General features: G+C 28.4%; 1 protein-coding gene across 4 annotated transcripts in view; it reads left to right on the forward strand.

Annotated features, from left to right (window-relative positions):
• The window catches only part of MRP (Multidrug-Resistance like Protein 1), a 66442-nt gene that overhangs the window by 7155 nt on the left and 33375 nt on the right, over window positions 1–25912 (forward strand). The window contains exons 11-21 of one of the 4 annotated variants that reach the window (XM_014420939.2): window positions 1718–1855; window positions 3121–3267; window positions 7082–7166; window positions 7301–7494; window positions 8587–8763; window positions 8982–9149; window positions 9333–9510; window positions 10600–10714; window positions 10790–10883; window positions 13014–13233; window positions 18487–18707. In XM_014420939.2, the coding sequence (XP_014276425.1) occupies window positions 1718–1855; window positions 3121–3267; window positions 7082–7166; window positions 7301–7494; window positions 8587–8763; window positions 8982–9149; window positions 9333–9510; window positions 10600–10714; window positions 10790–10883; window positions 13014–13233; window positions 18487–18707 (1737 nt within the window). Of the gene's footprint in view, window positions 1–1717; window positions 1856–3120; window positions 3268–3659; window positions 3807–7081; window positions 7167–7300; window positions 7495–8586; window positions 8764–8981; window positions 9150–9332; window positions 9511–10599; window positions 10715–10789; window positions 10884–13013; window positions 13234–18486; window positions 18708–25193; window positions 25415–25912 lie in introns of all 4 variants that reach the window. The other 3 variants (XM_014420935.2, XM_014420937.2, XM_014420936.2) reach the window with 3 other exon arrangements.

Raw genomic sequence — 25912 nt, forward strand, 5'->3', positions numbered from 1 at the left:
CTTCCTTTTATAGATGGTAAATGTGAATTGTAATTGCTATTAAAATAAAAAATGTTAATACACATAAGGGATTCAGATAATTGTACATTCTGCTGTATCCTGGAGCTGGGAGATCCTCATGGGACACACCCAGCATCTCTAAAGTGGATATTCTCTAATTAGGAGAAAAACCTGACCTGTTCACCTCCTAGCACTACTGTCGGCCCAAAAACAGTAATCTTACCATGTCGTGAACCAAAAACATTATATTAGTCATGAGAGGTACAGGATTTCTTATTTTTTTTTTTTTTATTGGGTAAGTAAGAAATTCATTTTTTTCTCAGCCAAGTTGGAGCTTAGAAATGGCTGAATTTTTTTTTATCCTATCTGCTTTGGACTGCTGAGGGATCTAGAGACTTTCCTAGGCACTTAAAAAAGTAATTCTACTTTGTGCAGAACTTAGGCTAATACTATAAACGAGCTACAGAGCATTAGACAGGCTCTCTCTGGTTGGACTGCATTCTAAATCTTAATTCCAACTTGTGCTAAATTCCAAATACATTTTCATAACTTTTCCAAAACTTTCCATTGACTTCCCATTCCCATTTATTTTTGACGGGACTGAAGGCTAAGAGTGGATGCTCCTAAACAATATACCAGGCAAAATAAAAATAATGGAATACAAAAATATAAGAAATTTACTCTTGTTTAATGTAATTTAGGTTGATATTGCTAATACGATAAATTTTTTAAATCTTTTTTTTTTATTTTGAAAAATTGAGGTCTAAAAGTAAAAATTCATAATTGGATTCCTCAAAATACACAAATTTTAAAATTTTCTTCTGAGAATCCTTTATCGTCATGTCATAGGTGAAAGTTATGTAGTGAGTTGAAAAAAAAAAAATTACTCTTATCATTTTTACCATTAACGTGATGGTATAAATTCTACATCTGTAGGTTTATGTAAAATAGAAAAGTTATAGAAATTACCATAATGCACTGTTTTATTACTGTATGAATGTAAAGAATTACTAGTCTTGTATTTTTGAAAAAAAAATAAAAATAATAATGTTTAAAGTCAGACATTCTTGTCAAAACTCTTGAAAAAGTCAAAAATTTGAAGTAGTGAAATTATTTAATACTTCTATAAAAATTTTGTTTTTATCTTATTATGTATAAATGATTGCTATTTATAAATCAATGCTTCCGAATAAAGACCATGGGGGAAAACAGGTATCCAAAAAAACTAGCATGCAAGAAAAACAAAATTCAAAGTTTGACTGCTAAAAAATTAATTTTTTTCTTTTAAACGAGTTATATGAATGAATAGATTATTATTATTATTAATTTCTGAGCCTTAAATGTTGAGAGTTTATTAGTTTAAGGGCATCTCCTACTTATCTCCCCTCTTCATGAACAGAGCCTTTTATTTCCACAGGTAGGTATTTTTTAAAAACCATTTCTTTAGATATGGACAGAACTGCTATTTTGCATGTTGGACCTCAGAAATTTTATCTATCTTTTTTTTATCGTCATTTATTTTTGCCAATTGATAACTCGGTTTCAAAAAAAAAAAATATAGCATTGCCTGTTTTCCCTATAGTCTTTAAATGGTAGTGATAAAAAATAAGGAAGCAAATACTTTACTGTATTATATGAGAAGATAGTATTTTTTTCACCTAAGTATGTATTATTTAATTTTTGAAACTAATTTAATAAAAGGATATATCTTGTTTAGGTATTAAAACTATATGCATGGGAACCGAGTTTTGAGCAAAGAGTTTTAAAAATAAGAGAAAAGGAAATAAAGGTATTAAAACAATCAGCATATTTGAACGCGACTACCTCATTTATTTGGTCATGTGCTCCATTTTTGGTCAGTATATGTTTTTCAATTTAATTTATGTATATAATTGAATTTGTATTGTTTCATTATTAAAATCTAAAACATGTCAGTTTTATATTTGTCAAATGCATTTTGAAATGTTTTCTCATTTCTGGAAATATATGTTATTTATATCTTGTTAAGACAATTTAGATATGGCAAAGTATATGATTGTTAGCTGAAAAATCTACCCTAATGACATGGTCTGTGTGGTAGCAAATTTTTTCTGGAAGTAGACATTTTCAAATACCTCAGCTCCACAATAACAGCAATAAATGATCAATGGATAGAGATAGGCAAGCGTATAACAAGCACGATCAGAGCCTTCTTCTCTTTTTCAAGAATGCTGAAATCCCTAAAAATTTCTAAAAATCTGAAGCTAAGGGTGAACAATGCCATAATAAAGCCTGATATACGGTTGCAAGACCTAGGCTCTAACAGATACACTAGAAAGCAGAATCGTGAGATTTTAACAGAAAGTCCTCCGTAAAATTACAGGAGTGATCTGGGATCAGAGCCTTAACATGTGGAGGAGAAGAACTAACCGTAAACTGCTTGCAGAGACTGGTCAGTCATCTGCTCATGATATGAATGCTATGAGGTTTTAAATCCACCAGGACGCCTCTACACAACGATGAATGCCGGTATAGTTGACAAGAGATCTATAGAAGACCAAAAACCAGATGGATAAACAGAATCAACAAAGATGAGAAAGAGCTGCATGCTCCATAATGGAAAGCAGTAGCCCAAGATAAGCAGACGTGGAGAAGGCTGGTTCGGGTGGCCAAAGATCTACAAGGTCTGTAGTGCAAACTGGAAAAATAAAAAAAAATAGTTATGGTCATTATTTAATACATTTATGCATAATATATTCAAATGTAACAGTTGATGGTTTACTGATTCAATTGGGTGAATTATTGAACTCATTTCAGTACTTGGCATTCAAACTAGTTCCAAATTTGATGAATATTTTTTTATAGAAATATCTTAGATCTAAATTACCTCATGTTCGTTTTTCATAATTTAAGACAAGATTATTGGGGTAACCCAGTCATTGATTGGCTTGTCTGTTTAGAAAAATTGAATTAGTAGTATTATTTACATTTTCTTGGTAGGGTGGAGGAACACACTTATTAATTTTTTATATTGTATCTTTTTTATTTATAATTTCTGGGTCTTATATAAAACATTTATATCTGATGTTTATATTGATGACTTTTTACTTATTGAGTAACTTGCAACTTATATGAGGGTAGGTTTCTGGTGCAACATTTGCAGTATACATCTTTAGTGATGAAACAAATGTTCTTGATGCGAAAAAAACATTCGTAGCCCTTTCACTGTTCAATATAATATACATGCCCCTGCATATGCTGCCGTTGGTCATCGTAAGTTGGATTGAGGTGAGGCAAATTCAGAAGGCAAAGAGAAGTACTAGTTTACTGCATCTTGAGGGATTAAAAACATTAGTACTACTGCAATATTTTATCTTAAAATTGTGGAACTTGTCTGAGGAAAATTGATTTTTTTCATTTCTATTTATGCTATAATTTTTCAATTATAATTATACAATTTTTTTTTACTTTTAAAATATCTAATTTAATTGGATGATAATTAAACCTTGACATTATGAATATGAAGAACCTCAGGCAATGTTGATATTACTAACTTATGCATTATACATCATGCTTCTATTAATTCCCCCTAAGTGGAGGGAACCACAGACGCATGACGCTGTTTCATTTATAGCTTCTTACGATATTTCTTTACTATGGTGGAGGTTAACTGGTTTCAGGTTTCACTTGTAACATTCACAACTTACGTTCTCATCGATGAAAACAATGTTTTGGACTCATCAAAGGCTTTTGTTTCATTATCTCTGTTCAATATTTTGCGGTTTCCTCTGTCAATGCTTCCGATGATGATTTCAAATGCAATTCAAGTGAGTTTTTTATACCATACTATTTTATTTATTTATTGCTTAAATTACTTCCCTACGACTAAAATAAATTATTGATAACACTATTTGCTTGTTGAATTATAACAAGTATTTTATTATTAATATTAATAATTGATAAAGATGATTTATTGTAAATATTCTTTTAAGTTTGTGGTGGATTTAAAATTTTGTCTATAAATTAAGAAATTGAAAGTTTATTTTAAATGATGTTGCGGTTTTCAATCTTTATTGATCAGAAATAAGCTTTATGAATTCTATACTTGACTATAATGCTTCTATGGTTGCATGCTACTTGGTTGATGAAACCAGGAGACAAAAAGCTAATACAGCCAGTGATTGGAGGTTATTCTTTTGCTTTAATTGAGTCCAATGGATTAACTTTGTAATTGGTTAAAAATTATAATTATCAATATTTTTTTATAAAACAGTAATGGATTTTATTTTGATGAATTGATTTTATTATAATGAAGTAATAAATGATATTTAAATTGAAATAGACATTTGCAGATATTCAAATACAGTAATTAAAACATAAAATATATTTTAATTACTAACTATATATTAATTACTGACTACTATGATAGTCATGTTATCATTTTTACTACTAATTCAGATTTATTACATCAGATAGTCTCATTTCTTATTTATTCACATTGCAGCTTTCTGTGTCCAGCAACACATCTGTATATAACAATTTTAGAATATGTTACAGTACAAATATAATATATATAATACAGATTTTAATACACAGTGCTACAAAATTAAATTACAATTTTGTGTATTTTTTAAAATTATATTTTGTCATGCTAATTATCATTGGTGTGACCCATAACCATTTAATATTCTATAAGTTAATTCCTTTTATAAATATAAAAACATTAACTTTTTATTAAATGTTTTAAAATGAAACAGAATTTCAGATAAAAGCAAATACACTTCAAAACACGGTATTTCTAAAATTATGTGCATTGTTTTTCAGATAGGTATTTTGAAAAAATAAAAACTGTAGGAGTGTTGAGACTAGCCCGCAGAAGTGAAACTTGCTGAAATTGTATTAATAATGATATTTATTTTATGAAAATTGCTACCCCTTACCTGTTTATACTAATGACAATAAAAGTTCAAACAGATTATTATAATCATTTACGAGTCATTCAACATCAAATCAACATACTTTTAAACCTTACCCTCTCAGATTCTCCTTCAGAAAATCCATTTATACCTTGTGTTCATTCCCAAAATTAAATCAATAATTTTTCAATGGAATCAGAAGCTTATGAAAATAAAAAATATCCTAGCTTAGTAACTGAATCATTATTTACGTCTGGCATAGGTTTTGTTTTCATGAAAACTTTAATATTACCATTGCTGTATTAATTAATATGGATCAAGAGTTGAATTTTTGAGAGTGGCGGTTCATTTTGTATTTTTTTAACATTGAAGCCGTTTGTGTCCCACATTTATATTTTGTCCTGTGATTTAAATCAACTCAAACTATTCAAGGAATAAATCTGAATATTTTAAAATATATACTTTCAGGGAAAATAAAAATAAAATTTTGAGAAATGCTAACCTATCTTACCTATATGGTGTTGCATATCATGTAATAGTATCCTGTAAAATGACATCTACTCCATGTCTCTAGCTGAATTTGTGAAGTATCTGCAGCTATTCCAAAACATGCTCATCGCTGTTTTTTGACCCATTTATGAGGAAATAACTGCTATGTAACTAAAAAACCAGTGGAAATATCTGAATAAAAATTTTTTTACACAGTTTTCCAAGAAATTAGATAATTTCTGGCGTTATCTTATCCAATTTTTGCCTCTCTATCTTGGTGTGGTAATAAGTTGCAATTTTGAATTCCAACTCGTTACAAGAAGGATGAAACACTGGAAATTTTCCTCATATGCGGCAGGATTTTTAGTTTCTGAGATATTTTAAACTAAATGCAAAACACATCGAGCATTGACCCCTACCACTTCTGTTTCATCTAGTGTTCCCATGCATCACAAAATCAATTTACTCCTGTATAATTTTTTTTATTGAGTTGTAGATGTCGGTAAAGAAGCTTCACTTAAAAAAAAATCATGCAAATTATCAATAAGAAATCATACCTTCAAATTTTACTCTTTTCAATATGCATGAATTAAAAAATAAGAAATGAAGCTTTCTGAGGTAACTAAGCTGAATTAATAGTAAAAATAAAATATATTTAGCAGTTAAATATTTCTTGATCATTAGAGTTAATACATAATTGATGAGCCTTGTAAATTAGACCAATATATTTTATCTCAGGGAGATTTTGTTTTATAGTGAATAATTTGTTTGGAATACAATCATACTTAGCCCTTAAAATATCTGTCAAAAAATGTTCATTAAAAATAAATAAATCTAGTCCCTATATCATAGAAAAATATCCTTTTGACTCTGTTTATATTCCAGTAGCTTTAAAGAAGCTTTTTAAAAATTAATTTTTTTACTTTTGAAAGTTGCCTGGTGTCAAAGAAATAATTAACTTTTAATTTTTTAATATAATATGAGTGCAAGGAGTACTTGAAGAACTTGATTTCGTTCTTGAGGTCTTGACTATCATCTGAATATTTGTGCTGATGGTACTAGTCAGTGCTTACTATATTTTCTAACAGTTCACCGTTGAACTTTGCAGTATAAATCAAGTTGCATATTATCTATTAGACATGATCTAAGTAGTAAAAAAAACTTATATTAAGTAAATGTGACACACTCCATGCATTTATCATGATAGGTATCAGACTTCTTAATTAAATTGAAAGATTGTCTAGATTTTATATGGTAGAACCCCATCTAACCTGTTCTTCAGATTGACCAGTGGTAAAAATAAAATAAATAAAGTGCTGAGAAAACACAAAAAAGTAACTGATTTTGTGACTACTATTAAGAACATAAAGATTGTTGATACAATTAAATTCAATCATATATCTAAACTAATTATTTTAATTAGTTTAATAAATTTAATTTCATTATTTATTAATATACATATCACTGAAACATAAAGTTTTGATTTGTATTTTAATGTTTTCCTAATATATAAATTAAATTGATATGGGATTTTTTTTTCTTTTATCCACTCTTGATTAACCTTCAATGTCTTGTTTCTGAGTTAGACAGAGTAGTTAACAGGGTTCTACTGTAATATATATACTTTGTAAGTAAATTTTGTATAACTTGCTTTCAAATTTGTTGTAATGAGATATATTTTTTTTATTTTGAATTAGACAAGTGTATCCGTGAAACGTATAAACAAGTTTATGAACAGTGAAGAACTCGATCCTGAGGCGGTCAGGCATGATGATAAAGATGGTAAATGTTTGCCTTTATTAATTAATGAAATAAAACTTATACTTGTAATAATACAATTTAATTTAAATTATTTTTGTCATTTTTAAAATTTTAATTGGTTTATTTATTGTTTGTTATTAATTTTTGATTTTTAGAAGACCCGCTTTTAATGGAAAATGGCACATTCTCATGGAGCGCTGGTGAAGAACCAATTCTTCACGATCTTAGTTTGAGAGTAAAACCTGGCTCTCTTGTTGCTGTGGTTGGTGCTGTCGGCTCAGGAAAATCTTCTTTGTTATCAGCGTTCCTCGGAGAGATGTACAAGCAGTCTGGAAAAGTTAACACAAAAGTAATTTTTTTTGTCATCTGATTACTATGTATTTAATGCATGTACTTTATTGGTTTGTAATTTTTCTATACTTGATCCTTGAAGTTCCATATTCAATTCATTTTTCTTTGGAGTTATGATTGTTATGTTAATCAATGTGGTTTACAATTGTGTATATGCGTGTTAATATCATCACCACCACTTTTAAGTAACAAATATACCATGGTGTCTCTATCACCTCAAATAATTGGGACCAGGCCCATTTCAGATTAACTTATTTATCGAATGCAAATAATCATTCTTAAATTAGAATATATTATGTGATTATTTAAATAACGTTATGCATGATTGAAGAGCTTATTTTATAAAGATTAGTCTGGACTAAATTTCGGAATAAAATAAATCAAAACAAAGTAGAACGCTACCTAGTATAGCAGTGCAAGTTTTTCTAAATCAAGAAGCAGATAAAAACCAATGTACAGATATAAGAGTTCTTTAATCGTTGGCTGCAAGATTGGAAATGAAAATGCTATATGTGAGTGGAGAAAACAAGCATCCAATTTTAAATGATCAGAAAATTGCTGAAATCATTTTCAAAGTCTCACTCAAGAAAGTGCCTTTTGGAGTCACAACTTTTTTTGTCCCCCACCCCTTCCATTAATGAAACAATGAAATTACTTTTAACCTGTTTTCATACTTTTTATAGGTTTCCATAAAAAAAACCTATGGAAAGTACAAATCACTCAAGATTTATGTTATTAGTTTCACAATTTTTTAATATCTTACCATAATGGCTTTTTGAAGACTGAATATCTTATCTTAATTTTTTTGAAAATTTATTATCAAATTATGAATGAATCTAATACATAATTTTGGACATGTTTGTTCCATCATCCAATCATTTCTTCATTTGTTTTAGATCTGGTCACTGGATAGATTGTATTACCTGCAAAAATTAAGAATTGGTTTTGAAAATATTTTTACAATATAAAAGTTGTTCAAAGAAAATATAATAAATCTTAATATGTTATATTATGTAGCTGGGTTGAGTAGCAATTATTTAAAATTTACCAACAAATATGATTTTATATAAAGTTTTATATTTATTTTTAGGGTTCAATAGCATATGTTCCCCAAATCGCATGGATTCAAAACTGTACACTCCAAGACAATATACTTTTTGGAAGGAATCTTGACAGAAAAGCTTATCAGAAAGTTGTTGACGCTTGTGCTTTAAGGCAAGATTTAGATATGCTTCCTGGAGGAGATCAGACAGAAATAGGAGAAAAGGTGAGTTTATATCTTAAAAGAGAAGATAAAAAATAACCATATTTTATATAATTATTTAAGTATCTGATGTTATGAATTATCAGTAAAATGACATTATTATATTTAAAAAAAAAAAAAAGTGTTCCAGTTTGTTTCTAAACACTTATAAAATATATCTTAGGTTTGTTCATTTAACTTATATATTTATATTATATGTTATATTATATGCGTCTGTTTAGGGAATTAACTTGAGCGGTGGTCAGAAGCAAAGAGTCAGCCTTGCAAGAGCTGTTTATTCAGATTGTGATGTTTATTTCCTCGACGATCCTCTGAGTGCTGTTGATAGCCATGTTGGAAAGCATATCTTTGAGAATGTTATTGGTTCCAAAGGAATCCTCAGGAAAAAAGTAAAATAATCGGTTATTTAATTTTTTTTTTTAAATTTTAGCGTAACCTATTTAATTTGCCTTGAGTGGATGCCATTATTGTTGAACACATCTCTATTAATTGTTATTAGGCTCATATACAATGAGATATAAATCTACTTCTGAGCATAGTAATTGATTTTTTTTTTCTCTCTTTTATTACAGACCAGACTATTTGTAACTCATAGTATTACATTTCTATCAGAAGTTGATCTTATTGTTGTATTGAAAGATGGAAATATTTCTGAAATTGGAACTTACCGTGAACTGCTTGATAGGAAAGGTGCTTTCAGTGAATTCCTAACTACACACTTGCAAGATATTGATAATAATGAATTGGAAGGTAATTGTATACACTTATCCTAAGTGAATTACTGTGGAATCCCATTGTTCCACCCTATCATATAATCCAACTTTTCAAGACATCCCTCCTCATCATATAAACCAACTTTTGTCTTTTTCTTTATGGGATAACTTTTAAAAAAGAAATCCTACTTTCTTAACCCCTCCCCCCATTATATTTTGATTAGGAGATATTTATGTCTAAAGATTTGCATTGTTATGAATTATTTAGGTTATATCAAATAAATTATTATGTATTATAAATACTTTATTTATTAATAAAATATGAATACGAACATTCATATTAAATATTGTTCAAAGTAATGCAAGGTAATTAAAGCATTAAGATAGGCTTGGCATCTTTCTTCCAAAGCAGTGTGGCCTTACGGCAATAGATATTTTTTATTGTTTTCCAGGTTTCAAAACTTCATTAGGACCGGGTCGACATTTTTCTTTCACAGCTGTAGCGTCCGAATGGCTATACAATGGATATATTATTGTCACACAATCCAGATCTGACACAACTGAAATTATGGGTTTGTGGTGACCTTAAAAAAAAAGTTTTTGCTAGCTCAATTAATTACCTTGATTCTTTATGAAGAAGGTGAATTGAAACTTGCATAATTATAGTACATATCCATTGCCTTTGGCCACTGCTGTGGAAGGAAGATTCCGAGCCTATCTTAATGTCTTAAATACCTTGAATCAGATTGAACAACATTTAATATGAATGTTAATGTTCACGTTTCATTAATAAAATAGCTGGAACAAATTAATTTATTGATTATGACTTAGGTAATTCATAACATTAAAAATCTTTAGAGGTTATTATCTCCTAAATTAAGCTTTCTCAGGGATTTTTTTTCTTATTTTGAGGCCCTTAAATCACATTTTCAGTTTGGACACTTAACCCTGTACTATTATTTCTCTCTTTTTAGTTTTTCAATTTTTTTTTTTTTAATTGGAGAAGTTTGTCGGGGGTGTGTGGTCAGCAAAGAACAACATGAATAAACAAAACCATATTTATTTATTTTATGCCGCCTTTTTTTTTTATATTTAACTGTTTATTAATTAATTTTCATTTCTTCAGATCTGGATAGTAATTTGATGGAAAAGATCATAAGCAGTAACCCTGAACTTCAACGACAGCTCAGTCGGCAAAAGTCTGTTAGTAGCGATACTAGTTCAATTTCATCCCTAAACAAGTAAGTGAATTTAAAAAAAAAAAAATCTATGGAGAAATGAACTATTCAATAACTTATCCATTTGCACCCTCCTAGGAGAAAGCTTTCTGATGCTGCTCAGAATAATATTGAAGCTGTACCTAACAAAGGTGAAAAATTAATTGAAGAAGAAAAAGCCGAAGTTGGTGGAGTAAGTGTTTTCTATTCACTCTTAAAAAGCTAAGAATTTAACCAAAATTTTAACTTTCCATGAGTTTAATAAAAATGTTGTTTTATCTTGTGCCATTATAAGAATTTTTTAGTTTAATATTGCCATATCTTGATACCATTTTGATTTATAAGTTTACCATTTATACAGAATGTAGTCAATCATTTTTTTACACCACATCACAATTTATTTTTTTCACACATTCGATGGGCTACAGATTTATATCTTATTGATGAAATAAGCCTTCGATTAATATTTGACTGCGTATAAACTTTTAATAAATGTGTATGTGTGTAAATGAGTAAAGGTTATATACTTAGTTATATAATCCATCAGATTGTTAAGGTGGGTTTAAACAATTGATTATATTTCTATTAAAAAAATTAATTTGGCTATTGATCATTAAAAACCCAAACTCTTTCATCATGGCACCTTTTTTGGTCTAAAAAAACCTTTTTTGCAACACCCTTGTTAGGCTAAAAAATTTCACAGCATCTTAGTCGAGCTAAAAAAAAATTGCAAATTGATTATCTTTAGAGTGGTTGAATATGTAGGAAAAGAATAAAAAAAAGTGCAAAGTAGATGCTGGAATGCACTGTTTATTTACTATTTTAATTTTTTTTTTAACGAACTTTTTAGGTAGCGGCTCTCCTGGCATATGCTTGGGGCACCTCCATAATACCGAGGCATCCAGTTAGGGAATCACTGTGTGTAGACTATAGACGTCAAAATGTTACTAAAATTTATCTAATGTAAATGTTACTGGTAGGGTAAGGTGTGGTATTGAGTGGGTAAGGCACTGTGATTTTAACTCCCAGGACCAGGGGTTCGATTTCTGCTGCGAGGCAGATAATTATTTATTCTGTTACTGTAACCAAGAGCCGACCCTGCTGGTTTGAGAGCCCTCCTGGGGCTCACTCAGCCTTTATAAAGTGAGTACCCTTAATTGGGGAAAAATCTGTCTGTTAAGCCTGATCGTGAACAAATCAGCTCCTTGCACAACCTCAGTTCAAGAAACAGTACTTCATTACAAAGTACTGAATCTCCAACCCTTCTTGCTCTGTGGTAGTACAGATTTTAAAATGTTACTGGTAGCATTTTGGTATAAATGCATATTTACTAAGCAATAAAGTAAAGGAAGTCAAAACCATACTAAGGTGCACTTACCATTGTAGTACAGGCCCGAGATTGAAAACTTTAATCATTGCAACAACAAAAGTTTTAATCATTGCAAAGAACATACAGCACACTTGGATTTATTATTTGGACTCTTTATTGCAGTTCCAATTCTTAGTCACTGATTCATTGCCCCTCAACACTATCTGTTCCTCATGTCCTCAATTCAATCTGAGTTTTGGGACCCAATTCCTTAGTCCATCAAAATGTGATCTAAGGAACTGGTGCTCTCAGAGATATTAATCAACATTTTTTGGGATCTAAAAAAAAAAACAAAAAAAAATATGGCTGAGAAAAAATGAACGAAAAAAAAAAAGGTAGATTCTTGAATTGTATAAAGATGGGAATTACCAATCTCTTCTTGGAGACTGTATAAATGGAAGGCAGAATGAAGTTCCAAAGTTTTTAGGACGACACCAATTTTAAAATTTGAATTGAGTATTTTGAGGATCTTCTGAAAATGGTTGGGCCTCCTTTTTCTAAACATAGGATAGGACACACTTTAGGAAGCCAATTTGGAACTATCACCTCAAATTTCTTTGCTAACTTGGCCATAACTTCTTAATTTCAGATCTGCTTTTGCTTACGTCCTATTAGACATTCCATAAATATCTATTTATGGAATTAGTAATCCACATTTTTAATAAGAAAACGGAAAGGTAATGCTTGCATAGATAGTGGGAGAGAGATGTGGGTTAGTTTCATATCCTAGTAAGAATTATGTGCAACGTTTAGTCTGATAATCCCTTTTTGGAAAGGCTTCAAAACCCCAGCAAAATATTAATATGCAACTCCAAGATTCACAGATTCAGTGTCTCAGGTGGATCTTGGACTCAATTCTGCAACAAAAATTCTGCTAAAATGAATCCAAGAATACACATATAACATGTGGAAACATTTTATGTGTGAACTAATGTATTTTTAATTATGTTGTAGGTTAAAATGGAAGTCTACGGTAATTACCTACGTGCAATCGGACCTTTTATGTGTATTGCGACTGTTTTACTGAATATCATCTTCCAAGGTTTCTCTGTTGGATCTAATTTTTGGCTTTCTGTATGGTCCAATGATAAGGAATTTGCTGTTAATAATACCCAAGATACAAGTAAGAGAGACATGTACCTAGAAGTCTATGGCCTCTTGGGAATCGGACAGAGTGAGTACAATAAAACTTTGTTTGCTTTTGCAAGTAGATATTGAACTGTTGAAACTTGAATCCACTCAAGGCTTTTAACACAAGATATTTTGAAGGTGAATTAATGCAGCTCTCAATATTAAACAGAGTATATAGTTATGTAATATTATACTTTGAGATAATTTTAATAGGATTCAATTTTTACATTTTAGTCAGCAGGTTCAAAAAATATTTCTTATTTCTTACATTTTTCTAATATTAGATAATCCCAATCATGTTTACTTATCAAAGTTTAGTACATGAAAACTTTTTTTATATTGCAATTAATGTTACTGTAATGATAAATCATTTACATTAGCAATTTATGATCATTAGAAGAGTATATAAGGATCATTTTTTTTTTCAATCTAAAATGAAAAGTAACTTAAGTTTTTGTTTTTTTTGTGTGTTGTATCAATATCATTATTCTGTTTTCCTTTAATCTTTAGTATATAAGAAGGGTCTGGGAGGAAACAAGGAATGCATGTTTCCATTTCTTGTTTTTTGTATGATATCTTACAAAGAAGATACTTAGGAAGAGGGATTACTAGCAGCAATATAAATAGTCTTTATAAACATAAATATTTAAAAAGCCTATAATGAAAAAATTGTAGGTAGATATTGGAAAAAATGAAAAAAGGTTGCAAGTATTGAGTGTGTAAACTTTTTAAAAAGCCAAAAAAGAAATGTTATAAGCTAGGATTATGTAGTTCTGATTAAAAAATTTTGTTTTCCTACTTACAAAAATGCTCATAATACACATTTATCTTTTTTCCTCCCAACCCTTCATAAAATAGATTGGTTTTAATTTAAAAATTGATATTTACTAATTTATTAAAATTACAATTATTTTTATATAAAAGTACAGTTTATTCAATTTGCATGAAAGAGGGATTATAATAAATGCATAAAAGGTGATGGTTTTATTTTATTTTTTCCAATCCTTTGATATTTATAAAATTTTACCATGAAAGTCCGCATGCTGTTGGATCTGGTAAAGCCAGCTTTTGGTGTATTATTTGGATATTTTATTTAGTCATGTTGAAAAGCCTTGATTTATTAAATTTAGTGAAAAAAAAATCTCTTATTTTTTTCTATTAAAATATCTTTATCTAAAGTTTTAAATTAAATTATCATCTCAGTATTGTAATCTGAGATAATTGGATAATGCTAATTCTTATTAGGTCTCCAGAATAAATATCTTAAATCCTTTGCTGCTCACAGTTTTTACTTTACTGTTGCAAATCATTTATTTTCTTCTGTACTGAGCAGCCTTTATTTGTAATATTAGTGAATAATGTGCGATACATGAATGCATTTAATAATTAGATAGAGAAAACTGATGAAAAATTGTTTATTTCAATTATGTGTTTGCTCTAAAACATACAAAACAATGTTATAACAAAAAACAATTTAATGTTTCCTTTAAAAAAAATATGTTTATAGAAAAACAGTACTTTTTCATTTTGAAATATATTTTTATGTGTTACATTATAAAAATAATTTTAAAATGAACAATATTATTAAATAAATATTGTTCCTCAAAAAATATTTACTTATTGAAAATAAATAACTGTTAAACTTTTAAAATACTTTTTTATTTATTAAATAAAACTTTTTGCTTGATCTCTATATCAGTTCTTACTTGCTTCATAAAAGTTGTATTGAACAATTATCATTTGTTCTTAAATGAGTAAATTAAATATCCGTAATAATTAAAAAAATTTAATACACAGTTCTTCTCTTTGATCAAAAAAATCGGTCTATAAAAAATTAAAAATCTTACATAATTTTAATTACTGTTTGGCTAATAAATTTAACATCATTGTTTATTAATGTACATATTAATATAGTATAAATTAATCGCATAATGTACTCTGTTACATTTTTATTCTTACTTAATATATAAATTAAATTAATATTGGAGATTTTTTTATTTTATTCATTCTGCATTAACTGGTTCTTCCGCTTAACTGCTGATATCTCTGTCCCAACTAGAGGATGGATATGCGGAGCACTATTGCACTGTTGAAACCAACTCTTTTCAAAATGTTTCTTTCTTTTGATTTGTTATATTAGAACATTAAATGTTTAATATTCCCCTTTGAAATATTTTGACTTGTAATGTAACTCCAGAAGTTAAAATATTTAGGATAAATCTTGAATAAGTTATATAAATATGTATGTTTTTCATGTAAATATATTTGTTGTACAAAACAGCATGATCGTTTGTGTGTTTGAAAATAACAAGGTTGTCATGTTTTCTTTTCCATCTCTACTATTCCTGTGCTACCTTTTCAAACATCTCTAATATTAAATTAAACATATTTTGTTTTATGAAAGATTTGTAATCAGCGAACCTTTTTATTTAACAAAACCTATTATATTAAATTATTATTAGCCATTGGTAGGCACACTGACCAATTGAAATTAGTTGGAGTAGTGAGTTATCATGAACTAACTACTAGACAGGTTTTTAAAATTTTGTTTGTTTATGAAACAGGTACAATTACGAAAAATTAATAGTTTTATGTTGTTTTTTTTTTCAAAAATAAGATGGAAAACCTTTTTTATTTTGTAAAAATGTTAAAAATTATTAAACAATGGAATTAATTATTTATCAGTAAATAAGAAATAATAAAATAAAAGTTTTCTTTTCAGTGCAGCAATTATTTTGCATAAGGTCTACTTTTGTTGTACATGCTTTGGCCATTAGGAAATCTTGAAAAAAAAAAAAAATTAGGGATGAAATCAATTCACCTCCCTGAGAGATAATTCTTTTTCTTTTTTTGGTAAGGCTTCGCGAAAGTGATTCCAGAACACTATGTTTTTCTTCAATCTTCATGTATAACTTTGGCCAATTAGCCAATTGGCCGTCATTTGGAAACAATGAGGCGGATAGTGATAATGAATTCAAAGGATTATCATTGGGTGACTTATAACTTTGTCAATTGCATTTGTGCCAAATTTCAAACAAATCGTCCCTGTAGTGTCAGAGAAAAGCAGATGGATGGCGTACAGACACTTTTTCTAATAAATTTTTTGGTTTTATGCGTGTTGAAATTTAAAATCTCAAATTTTGAGTGAGTTTTATTTTTATTTTTCTTGGTCCATTAGAATAAGGAGTGTCTTATATCAATAAAAATGAAAAGGAAAATTTTATCTGTTTTCTTAAAAATGTTATTAGGTACAAAAATAGACTTAAGTCTATCAATAATGGACTTATTAATTATTATTGCACAAATGTATGCATTTATTCACAAATATACAAATTAAATTATGGCTAAATGTACCACTTTAAAAAAAAAAGGATTTGGACGGCTGCTAAAAAAAAAAAATATGGCTTTAAAGAACTTTCTTTTCTTAAGTTGTCCATAAAAGTACCAATTGTCAGTGAGCCTAAGGTAGATACGTGTTAATATTTATTCTTATTACTCTATTTACAATTATTAAATTTTTTACTTTACTAAGATAATGTTTTTAATTTATTTTAACCCATTTTATTTGCATGAACCCACATTTTTTTTTTATATCCTAATTGTCATCATCATTATGTATGTATTCAAAATATTTGAGGTTTGTTAATATATTATCATTGATATAATACTATAATGATTTATGTATTTAAAGAAATATTTTTATTTTAAGTTTTATTCATTTTTATTTCCTCTCCTCTAATTTGTTGATTCATATGAAATGGTATTGGTTTTTAAAAATCTGATTATATTTCTTTTGTTTGCATGTTATTTGTAGCGATATATTTTTGTACTGCAACAATTGTATGATGTAAAAGAATTTATCCAGTTTTCCTATGGGTGAACAACTCAAAATTCTGTTTTTATGCCTCAAGAATCTACAAGAAACTTTAATCTTTAATATTAATCTATTAATCAAGTAACCCTGAAGAAAGGATTTTTAATTTGATGAGACTTTGGTACATTAACAATATCCATCCAGGATGTCTCAAAGGTTTTATTGAATTTCTGTGTACAGCTCTAACTGTCTACTTCCCTTTAAATATATATATTCAAGAAATGATGAATTTATTTTTGGGCAGTTTTAAAAATTAAAGATGAGGTTAAATCTTCTTTTCAAGAATTTAAGTTTCAAGGATAAAAGATTTATATTACGTTTTAAACTGACTACCTTTAAAATAGATCACTACCCTATTTCTTATTTTGGGAATAACATTTCATGTGAAATTGGGATTATTATCTCCTGCAGATGTGAAAATTAAATATATACATGTGTCTAAATAATATTTTTAAGTCTTGATATTATTTATATAAATGATAAAATGGAGGTTCTCTATTGCCAGGTTATCCCTTAGTATAGTTGTAGTTTATTCGTGATATTTGCCCACTTCGTTTTACTTAAATTTGAATTATTATTAAAGCTGAATGCAATATCGTTTGTTGGTTCCTTTTTTCTGTTCTGTTTTGGATTTTATTTGTCGATTTTTCTTACACCTCTGCACTCTGCTTGCTATGCTTCTTTTTATTAAGATGTTTTATCTTTTATCTATTAATATGCTACTTATTAATATGCACTTTACTAACATTTCTAAAACTCTGATGTCTGTAAATGTCTTGTAAATAAATAATTTAGCATGTGATAATGTTTTGGTTGTTAAAATTTAACTAAATTTGTGTTACTGTACTATTTCATGCATGCTTTACTTTTTAAGTATTTTTTTAAATAATTTTAATTAGCGAATGTATTGAATGACCTAGAGATTCTTTTTACATTGTACTGTGCATTATTATGAAAATACGATAATGTTTATATGTTTTATATTATTGAATTCACTGTAACGAAAAATGTAGGAGTTCATTGAATATTATGTTCACATTTATGATAATGTTAACTTTAGCCTGTCTTACAAAGATTTATTTAAATTATTATTATTTTTTTTGGTTGATTGTTTACTTATTTGAATCCATCTTTTGTCTAGTAGCTTATGAATCTTTTGGTTTTAAATTGATGTTAAGTCAACAGAAACTATTCCACTATATGCTTAGTTTTGTTTAGAATTTATAATCAAGAATATATTTTTTGAAGAATAATTAATTAAACGGATCAAGTTCTTTAGTTAAAATTACAGTGGAGTATTATTATTATATTAAAAATGAATTTCTTTTATTAACATTATGTTTAGTAATGTTATTACTCTGATATAAACTAAAATGTTAAATTGTGGCTTAAATAAAGTTTTTTTTTAAAATGGACGTTAAGTTACGATGGTGTTGCTTGCTACTCTGGCACTATTTCTGGGGACGCTGAAAGCAGCATTACATCTCCACTATGCTCTCCTTCATGCCATTCTACGTGTCCCAACTTCATTCTTCGATGTTACTCCTCTTGGTAGAGTCATCAACAGATTTGCCAAGGACATTGATGTTCTTGACAATGTCCTTCCACATACATTCAGGGGATGGTGCAATTGCTTCTTTTCGGTATGTTTCTATACAAAACAAAAGTACATATATTATTTTTCTGGTGCTATTTTTTGTTCCTTTTGGACAATCACATGCTTTTTTAACACCCATTATTCGTAATAAATTTTAAACTAAGAAAAAATTAATAAAAGACATTTTAATTGGTATTGGTATCTCGAAATTTATCAATAATGAATAATATTAATTATTTTACAATTTGTTACCTTGGTTTGATAACGGAACTATATAAACCATCCTTTTGAGGAAAAAAACTTCAAAGTTACAATTTCCTGTTAGAAATCTTCTCTAGACAGAACTATATCACACGACTAGACCTTTCATCTTTCATCTGATGGCACTGAAATTTATTTGGAAGTTAAAGAGCTTTGTTGTGAGTTATTTCTAATGGAAAACATAACTGCCAATTATTTTTGTTAGAACCTTGTCAAACCAAGGGAACAATTAGTTATATTTTGCATGAAAATTCTGTTGCTAAGCAGAATTATAATATTTTGTTAACAATTTATTGTAATTAGCTTTAACCAAGAGTTGCTTATTTGTTTATTGTTTTATGTGTTTACTAAATAGTATTATTGTCTTTCTTTTATATATATATAGTTCCTAGGTTCTAAAAACCAGAGATAATTAAGTTGTAGTGTCTTAGTTTTATTTACTGCTCAGGAGTGCATTTTTATAAATGTTGTATGTGTTAATATTTAACCTAAACACATTGTTATATGTATATTTATTTTTATATAATTCTATTCACTATTGATTCTTATTTCTTCTTATGTATTCATTATTGCTTTTCTCCAGTAAAGCTTATCTTTTGACCTTCCTAAACCATTTTTAAAAATCTGGTGTGGTGCATGCATCACACATATTTCACTTCCAGTCTAATTTGAGTAGAAATTCATTGAAAAAATTTAATGTTTCAAAACAGCAATTTCTTAAGTGTATGCATTTCTTATCTCCCTCCAATACATTTTACGACTCAATATGTTGGATATTAATTTTTTGCAAAATTATTGATATCTTCAGGGTTAAGTGTCTTAACTGAGGACATCATAACAAGAAAAAAAATTCCCTGCGAAGGTATGTCTGTTTATGTTTTTTTGAAGAGATATTTGCGTCCAAAGATTTTCATTGTTGTGAATTATTTAAACTGTAATAAATAAAATAATATGTTTTCCAACTACTTTATTAATAAAATGTTTACATTAATATTCATATTAAATGTTGTTCAGAGTTGTTGTTGTTGTTAAATTGAGCATTAGTATTGACTCAGCATCTTTCTTCCGTTGTAGCAGTGGCCAAACAGCACTGGATATGTTATTGTCATGCTCTCCAAATCTGACACTACTGAGTTTGTTTGTTCAGGATGACTTTAATTTTTTACTAAGAAGGATATTTGGAACTTGTGAAACAATAACATATATCCAATGCAACTCAGCCACTGCTCCTGGTTATAATTTTGAACATTTAATTTGAATGTTGATGTTAAAATTTTATAAATAAAGTAGTTAAAATACATATTAATTAATTTCTTATAACCTAAATAATCCATAGCAATTAAAATCTTTGAACATGAATATCTTATTAATAAAAAAAAAGGCATTAATGTATATTCCTTCATAGATTTTAGATCTTTCTAGATTTTTAAAAAAAGAGTTTTAAATTTCTATAGGGTGCATTTTCAAAACTCTGACCATCCTTTAGCTCCTGGCTTTCAGCTTCTACAATAAACAAATTAGAAGCTGGAAGATGCTAAGGTAATGCCTTCAATTAGGAAACATATTTTAATGATAAGTATTCTCTCCACAATTGTAAAGAAGGTTACCGAGACTTCAGTTATAGAATTGTTACTTACAATGCTTTAATTATTAAAACATCATAAATTGATTTATTCTAAAGTTTGTTTTGTATGTTTACAAACGATAACTTCATTAGTTATGGTTATAATTAATATTAAGAGTTTACAGATTACTTGGAACTGTGAACTTGACATTTCAATTATAGAACTAAATTCATTAATTTTGTATGTTTTTTTAAATATAGCCTATTGTTTTTGTATTTTCTATTGCCCAATAGATGGATGAACATGTAGATAAACCTATTTTAATCTCTTAAGGTGCTTAAATATCTAGTTCTTCACATTGTTATTGATGGAGTATTTCTTCTTTCTATTTTCTTCTAATTTTTCTTTACTTTTGCTTTTAAATTTAAGGCTTTGGCTTCCTGAGCTCCTCAGTTAACATGTATCGAACCTTTGTCTCGGTTAGTTATTTTTTGAATCCTTCTCTCTAAGGATATCATAAATATTTTGTATATATGTTACATAAGATTTTTTTTTTTTTGTTATTCATCCTATACTAATGCATAGCCATTATCCCTTTTCTCTTCTAGAGCTTGGGGTTCCTTAAATATTTTTTGTCTTTTAATTTAGTTACATTGTTACTATGGTACAGTAGATCATGTTTTTTCCCTAATAAATCTTCTTATAATTTTTTTAAGTGATATTGGTTGAGGATTTCTAGAGTCAATGGATCTGATTCAGAATTCATATTTTTAAAATTGTAGATAGAGATTCTAATATGTTGATGAAAAATTTTGTAATCAACTCTGCTTAAAATTCACTGCTTGTGGATTTTTAATATAAATCTGAATCCGAATGTTTACTACCAAGATGAAGAATATTTTATGAGAGTTGAATATTACTTGGCCATGTTGTGTTGGGTTTACTCTTGTCTTCATTGTTAGCCTAAGAACCTAGCAGTAAGTTTTGAGCAGTTTAGTTAAGAATTTTAGTCAACACATGAATCTGACATTTTTTATTTCCAAAATCTAACTCAAAATTCTTTATTGATAGTTCCTAAAAAGTATAGAAAAATAAATTATAAAATAAAAGAGATATTGACCTAAAGAGATATTGAGATATTGATGTATAGTGTGCTAACAGAAAGGATCCTCGGATCTAGATTATTTTGGACATAGGGATACTTTGATTTTATTAAATATGTCTGCTTCAAACATTTGTAAAGAGGTTACAAATTATTAGTTAAATTTTTTTTTCATTACTGGTTCTTGATTTGATTGATAGTTGCCTTGATAAAAATATTTCTTACTAGATACTTTATCATAGTTTCATATTTATTTATTTTTTCCCACAACATACGTGATGACATCACGTTTCGCCAATGATCTCCTTTTGATTAAATGAGCTGAAATTCCTCAAGTAGGGTTTTTATCTTGGCAGAACGATGCCATGCAAGTCATGTTGGATTATAATTAAAATTTTGTCCATTCTAACTTTTTTTTTTCCTCTTTTTAATGTTTTATCCCCCTCTACAACTTCTCCAAATTCAATTATATAGTTGAAAATTTGTATGAGAATTGAATTAGTGTTAAAGGAGGTCTCCAATTTTCTCTTTCTTTTCTAACCATTGTTTTTGTGTTTAAAAATTAATGAAACAATGAAATTAATTTTCATTTACTTTTAAATCTGTTTTCCAAACAAAAATGAGGGCAAATGACTTTAAATTGTTTAAACAGAGTTTAATTAGACTTAAAATCTTTTATTTTATTATTTGAGGTATAGACAGCTCAAATTTGACCATTTCAACTTTTAGAGTAGACTAATATGTTAGTAATCTAACACTTATTTTAGTTAACTGCTGATAATTGTTATAATTTGAAGTATTATGTTTCTTGTGTATATTTAAAGAAATAAATCTGAATCTTTTGTTGTTTTTATGTAAATACAAATTTTTCATAGATTAATTATGTACATATCAATTGTAAATATGTAAATAAATAGGTCATTAGAAATTAGACTAACCTCGATTTATGCTCTAAGTTAAGTTGCATATGAAATTTTGTTCTGGATGAATATAATTTGTTCAATTATTAGCCACTGGTACTTTGTTTCTTTATATACATATACAGAAGGATTTTTAATTACTGAAAATATTTTGTTTCAAGTAAATGATTTAGCTCATGGGTACATTATGTCTCAGATATGTTGAAGTTACAAAGCATTTTTTTTTCTTTTTCATTAATTTACTGCTTAATTATGATTCCTCTTATCATTTTATCCTCTTCTTCATTTAGGAATTTGTAGCGTAGCTTAGTAGGCGAGAGAAGTTAGTAGATGCTCGGGCGGGCAGTTGGTCATTAGGAAAACAGAGCTGTGCACAGATAATTCATTAGTTGCAATTACTCAGAATATCAAATCATTAAAATCATACTCAGAGATTAGAAAATGTTGATAAGTTCTGATAATAAAGATCCTGAAAAGAGAAATATATATTCAGGCATTCTGTTTAGTAAATGCTATGGGGCATGATAATAACCTTGCGGAATGCTTTTGTCTCTTTAAGTTTTCTCTTTCTGAGTTAAATATTCTTTTTATGTAGTCTCCATGCAAACTTATGCAGCATTTTTTTTACTACTGTTTCCTTATAATTCAGTATTCTTATACGCCTTCAGTTCTGCCATGCTTTATATATTTATATTATTTAGTCATCTTAAGAACTAAATGGACACTAGTATGTATAAGTTCAAACTCAATATTTCAAATCTTCATCTTTCTTTACGTTCCATTGTAAATAAAGAATTTTCAAGATCGTGTTCCTAGAGAGATTTGTAAGTAAAGTCATATTTTTAGTTTTGTATTATTTTTTTATTTCATAGTTCATTGTAAACTATACCCTTGATGAATATATCGTTGGTTTACAAGTGAAATACACTGAATCGGAAATTGAAGTTTTGAGCTCTTTTAAAGTAAAAAAATTGTTGTTATGTTTTAACATTTTAGACTGGAAAAACCAAATAACCCAAGATAAGACAATCCTGACTTAATGTGTTTCACCTGTAACCCGACGATATATAAACCTCATTTGTCCATTTCATTTTGAAAGAAACTTTTTCTTTTTACTTAGGCCATACAGTATATAAGTATATTTTAACATTCATGGAAGTTCCAATTTCGAATCGTTTAATGTATTGTTAGTTATCATGCTTAGCTAACTCTACTACACTTTACCAGCTACCTAATCAGTTGTTTATCACTAATTTTACTAAATTAACATTTATGTTAGAGGTATTGGTTTTAAAGTAATATAATTTCTTTTTTACTTAAAAATTCTTACCATAAATATGGTTGAAAACTTGATTCTTTTGAAATTATGAATTATGATGAGGAAAAAGTTATTCACTTCGTATCATAGTTGCTCCCTAGCCCCATAAGAATTTTTCATTGGTGACCGCCTAGGGAGAGACAAAATAAGAAAAATTACCACTTATGTAAAAAAGTTCTGAACTACTATGTAACTGTGGAATGTACAAAATTTAAGTCTTACTTTAATTTTCCTCCTGTATTGGGAGGTGGAGTAAAACAGGGAAGGGATGTTAATCATAGAGGGTTCCCTTCTGCGGGAAACTATGTTGATTTCATCAGTTGATAATAGAATTCATCTTGGCAACATCTAATTGCATTCCCCTGAATTCACATTTTAGGTGCAATTTTCATGTAAAATTACAATGTTTTGTACATCTTAAGCTCTTTTCCATCATGTACGTTGAAAGCTGTTCAAATTGTGTATACGAAACTGAATAATTTATGTTATTTCCTACAAGATGGTGTGAACAGATACAAAGAGTTTTTTATCTATCCTTACATCAGCTTAAGCTAAAAGCATATTTAGGGGCAAGTGAGGAAGATGTCCTATAATTTTTAAGAAATGGCTTAAGTACAAGCCTTCTTACTCAAAATTATATAAAGTTAAAATGACCAAAAATGTTTATACTGCAATGATTTCTCTGATGAACGCTAGAACGATCCATCTTCTTGTATTTTTAAGTTTTACCCACAACTGTGCAGGAATAGAAAGTGAAGTCGATAAGATTCAGATTCATTTAACAAAAGTGATAGATAAGATCGAATTATACAGTTATAAAGTGATAAGCAGCTTTAAAATTGAACAAAGGTTCCCTGGATTACCCACTAAATGGCAAAATGGGGAAATTATACCTTTTTTATATTTCAATTGATCAATATAAGTTGTTATGTTCATTAATTATATTGATGAATATAAGTCTCTAAGTGTAACAAATTTTCAGGTTTTACATATATAATTGTGGTTTAATATTTGGTGAACAAAATATGTTCAAAAAGGTTTTTGATTTGTTCATTTTTTCTAATTTTAGTTTTAAGTAAAGGTTACCTTCTCCTAAATCTGTTTGCTTGGAATTAACTAAAAATTAATATTCCTGCTTTATACCAATATTTTGCTTTGAACTTAATTTTTTTACTGTTTAAATTATATGATTCATGAGTTTTATTGTATATAAAATGACGTAATTAATGTATAAGTTAGATGTATATCTGCCAAAAATCATACCTGCGTAGAAATATATCTTTTAATGAATTTCCATAGCAGAGTTATAGATAAAGTCGTAATGAATAATGCTACGATTGATATTGAGAATTAAAATGGGTTACAGGTTTTTCTTCATATGGTAACGACTTAATGCCTCGGCTAGGTTGCTGGGCAGCTGCACGCATGCTGCACGACAATCTCCTTTATGGAATGTTAAGAGTTCCATTGTCTTTCAGTGATGTAACACCTATAGGCCGTATTCTATTGCGTTTTTCAAAAGATGTAGATGTCATGGACAACACATTACCTGCTCAATTTAGTGACTTACTGTATTGTGCTTTTGATGTATGTTTTTCTTTATTTTTTTTTTTCTAATTTAAATTTGAATTTTTCTTTCACTAGCTGGTTCATTTCATTTCTCTCTGAAGCAATTGACTTTTCAAAGATTTAATTTGGTTACATTTTTAAATCATATTCACATATTTTCATCGTATTACCCACCATATAATACAAAATTGGGAAAATATACCTTTTTTTTCATTTGAATATATCTGTCACCCCAGTGAATATGTGGTTAAGTCGAATTTTGGTCAAAATGAGTTAAGTGCTCTACAGAGGCAACATCTTCATTGTGCATAAGTGTCTAAGTCAGTCAACATTTTAAAACAGAGTTATTGGTCAAGTCTGTTGTCAACGGTCGGTGAACAATTAGTTAACTCTATTATCTAATTAGTGATAAGACATATCAAATTGGAGTAAAACAAGTAACAAGTTACCAACGTTTTGGTAGTATTGACGAAATTTCGATGATTTACCACAAACACCTGATTTTACATAAATGTT

This window comes from Halyomorpha halys, unplaced genomic scaffold, assembly GCF_000696795.3.
Source record: "Halyomorpha halys isolate HHAL.00 unplaced genomic scaffold, Hhal_1.1 Scaffold299.1, whole genome shotgun sequence".
Taxonomy (NCBI): Eukaryota; Metazoa; Arthropoda; class Insecta; order Hemiptera; family Pentatomidae; genus Halyomorpha; species Halyomorpha halys.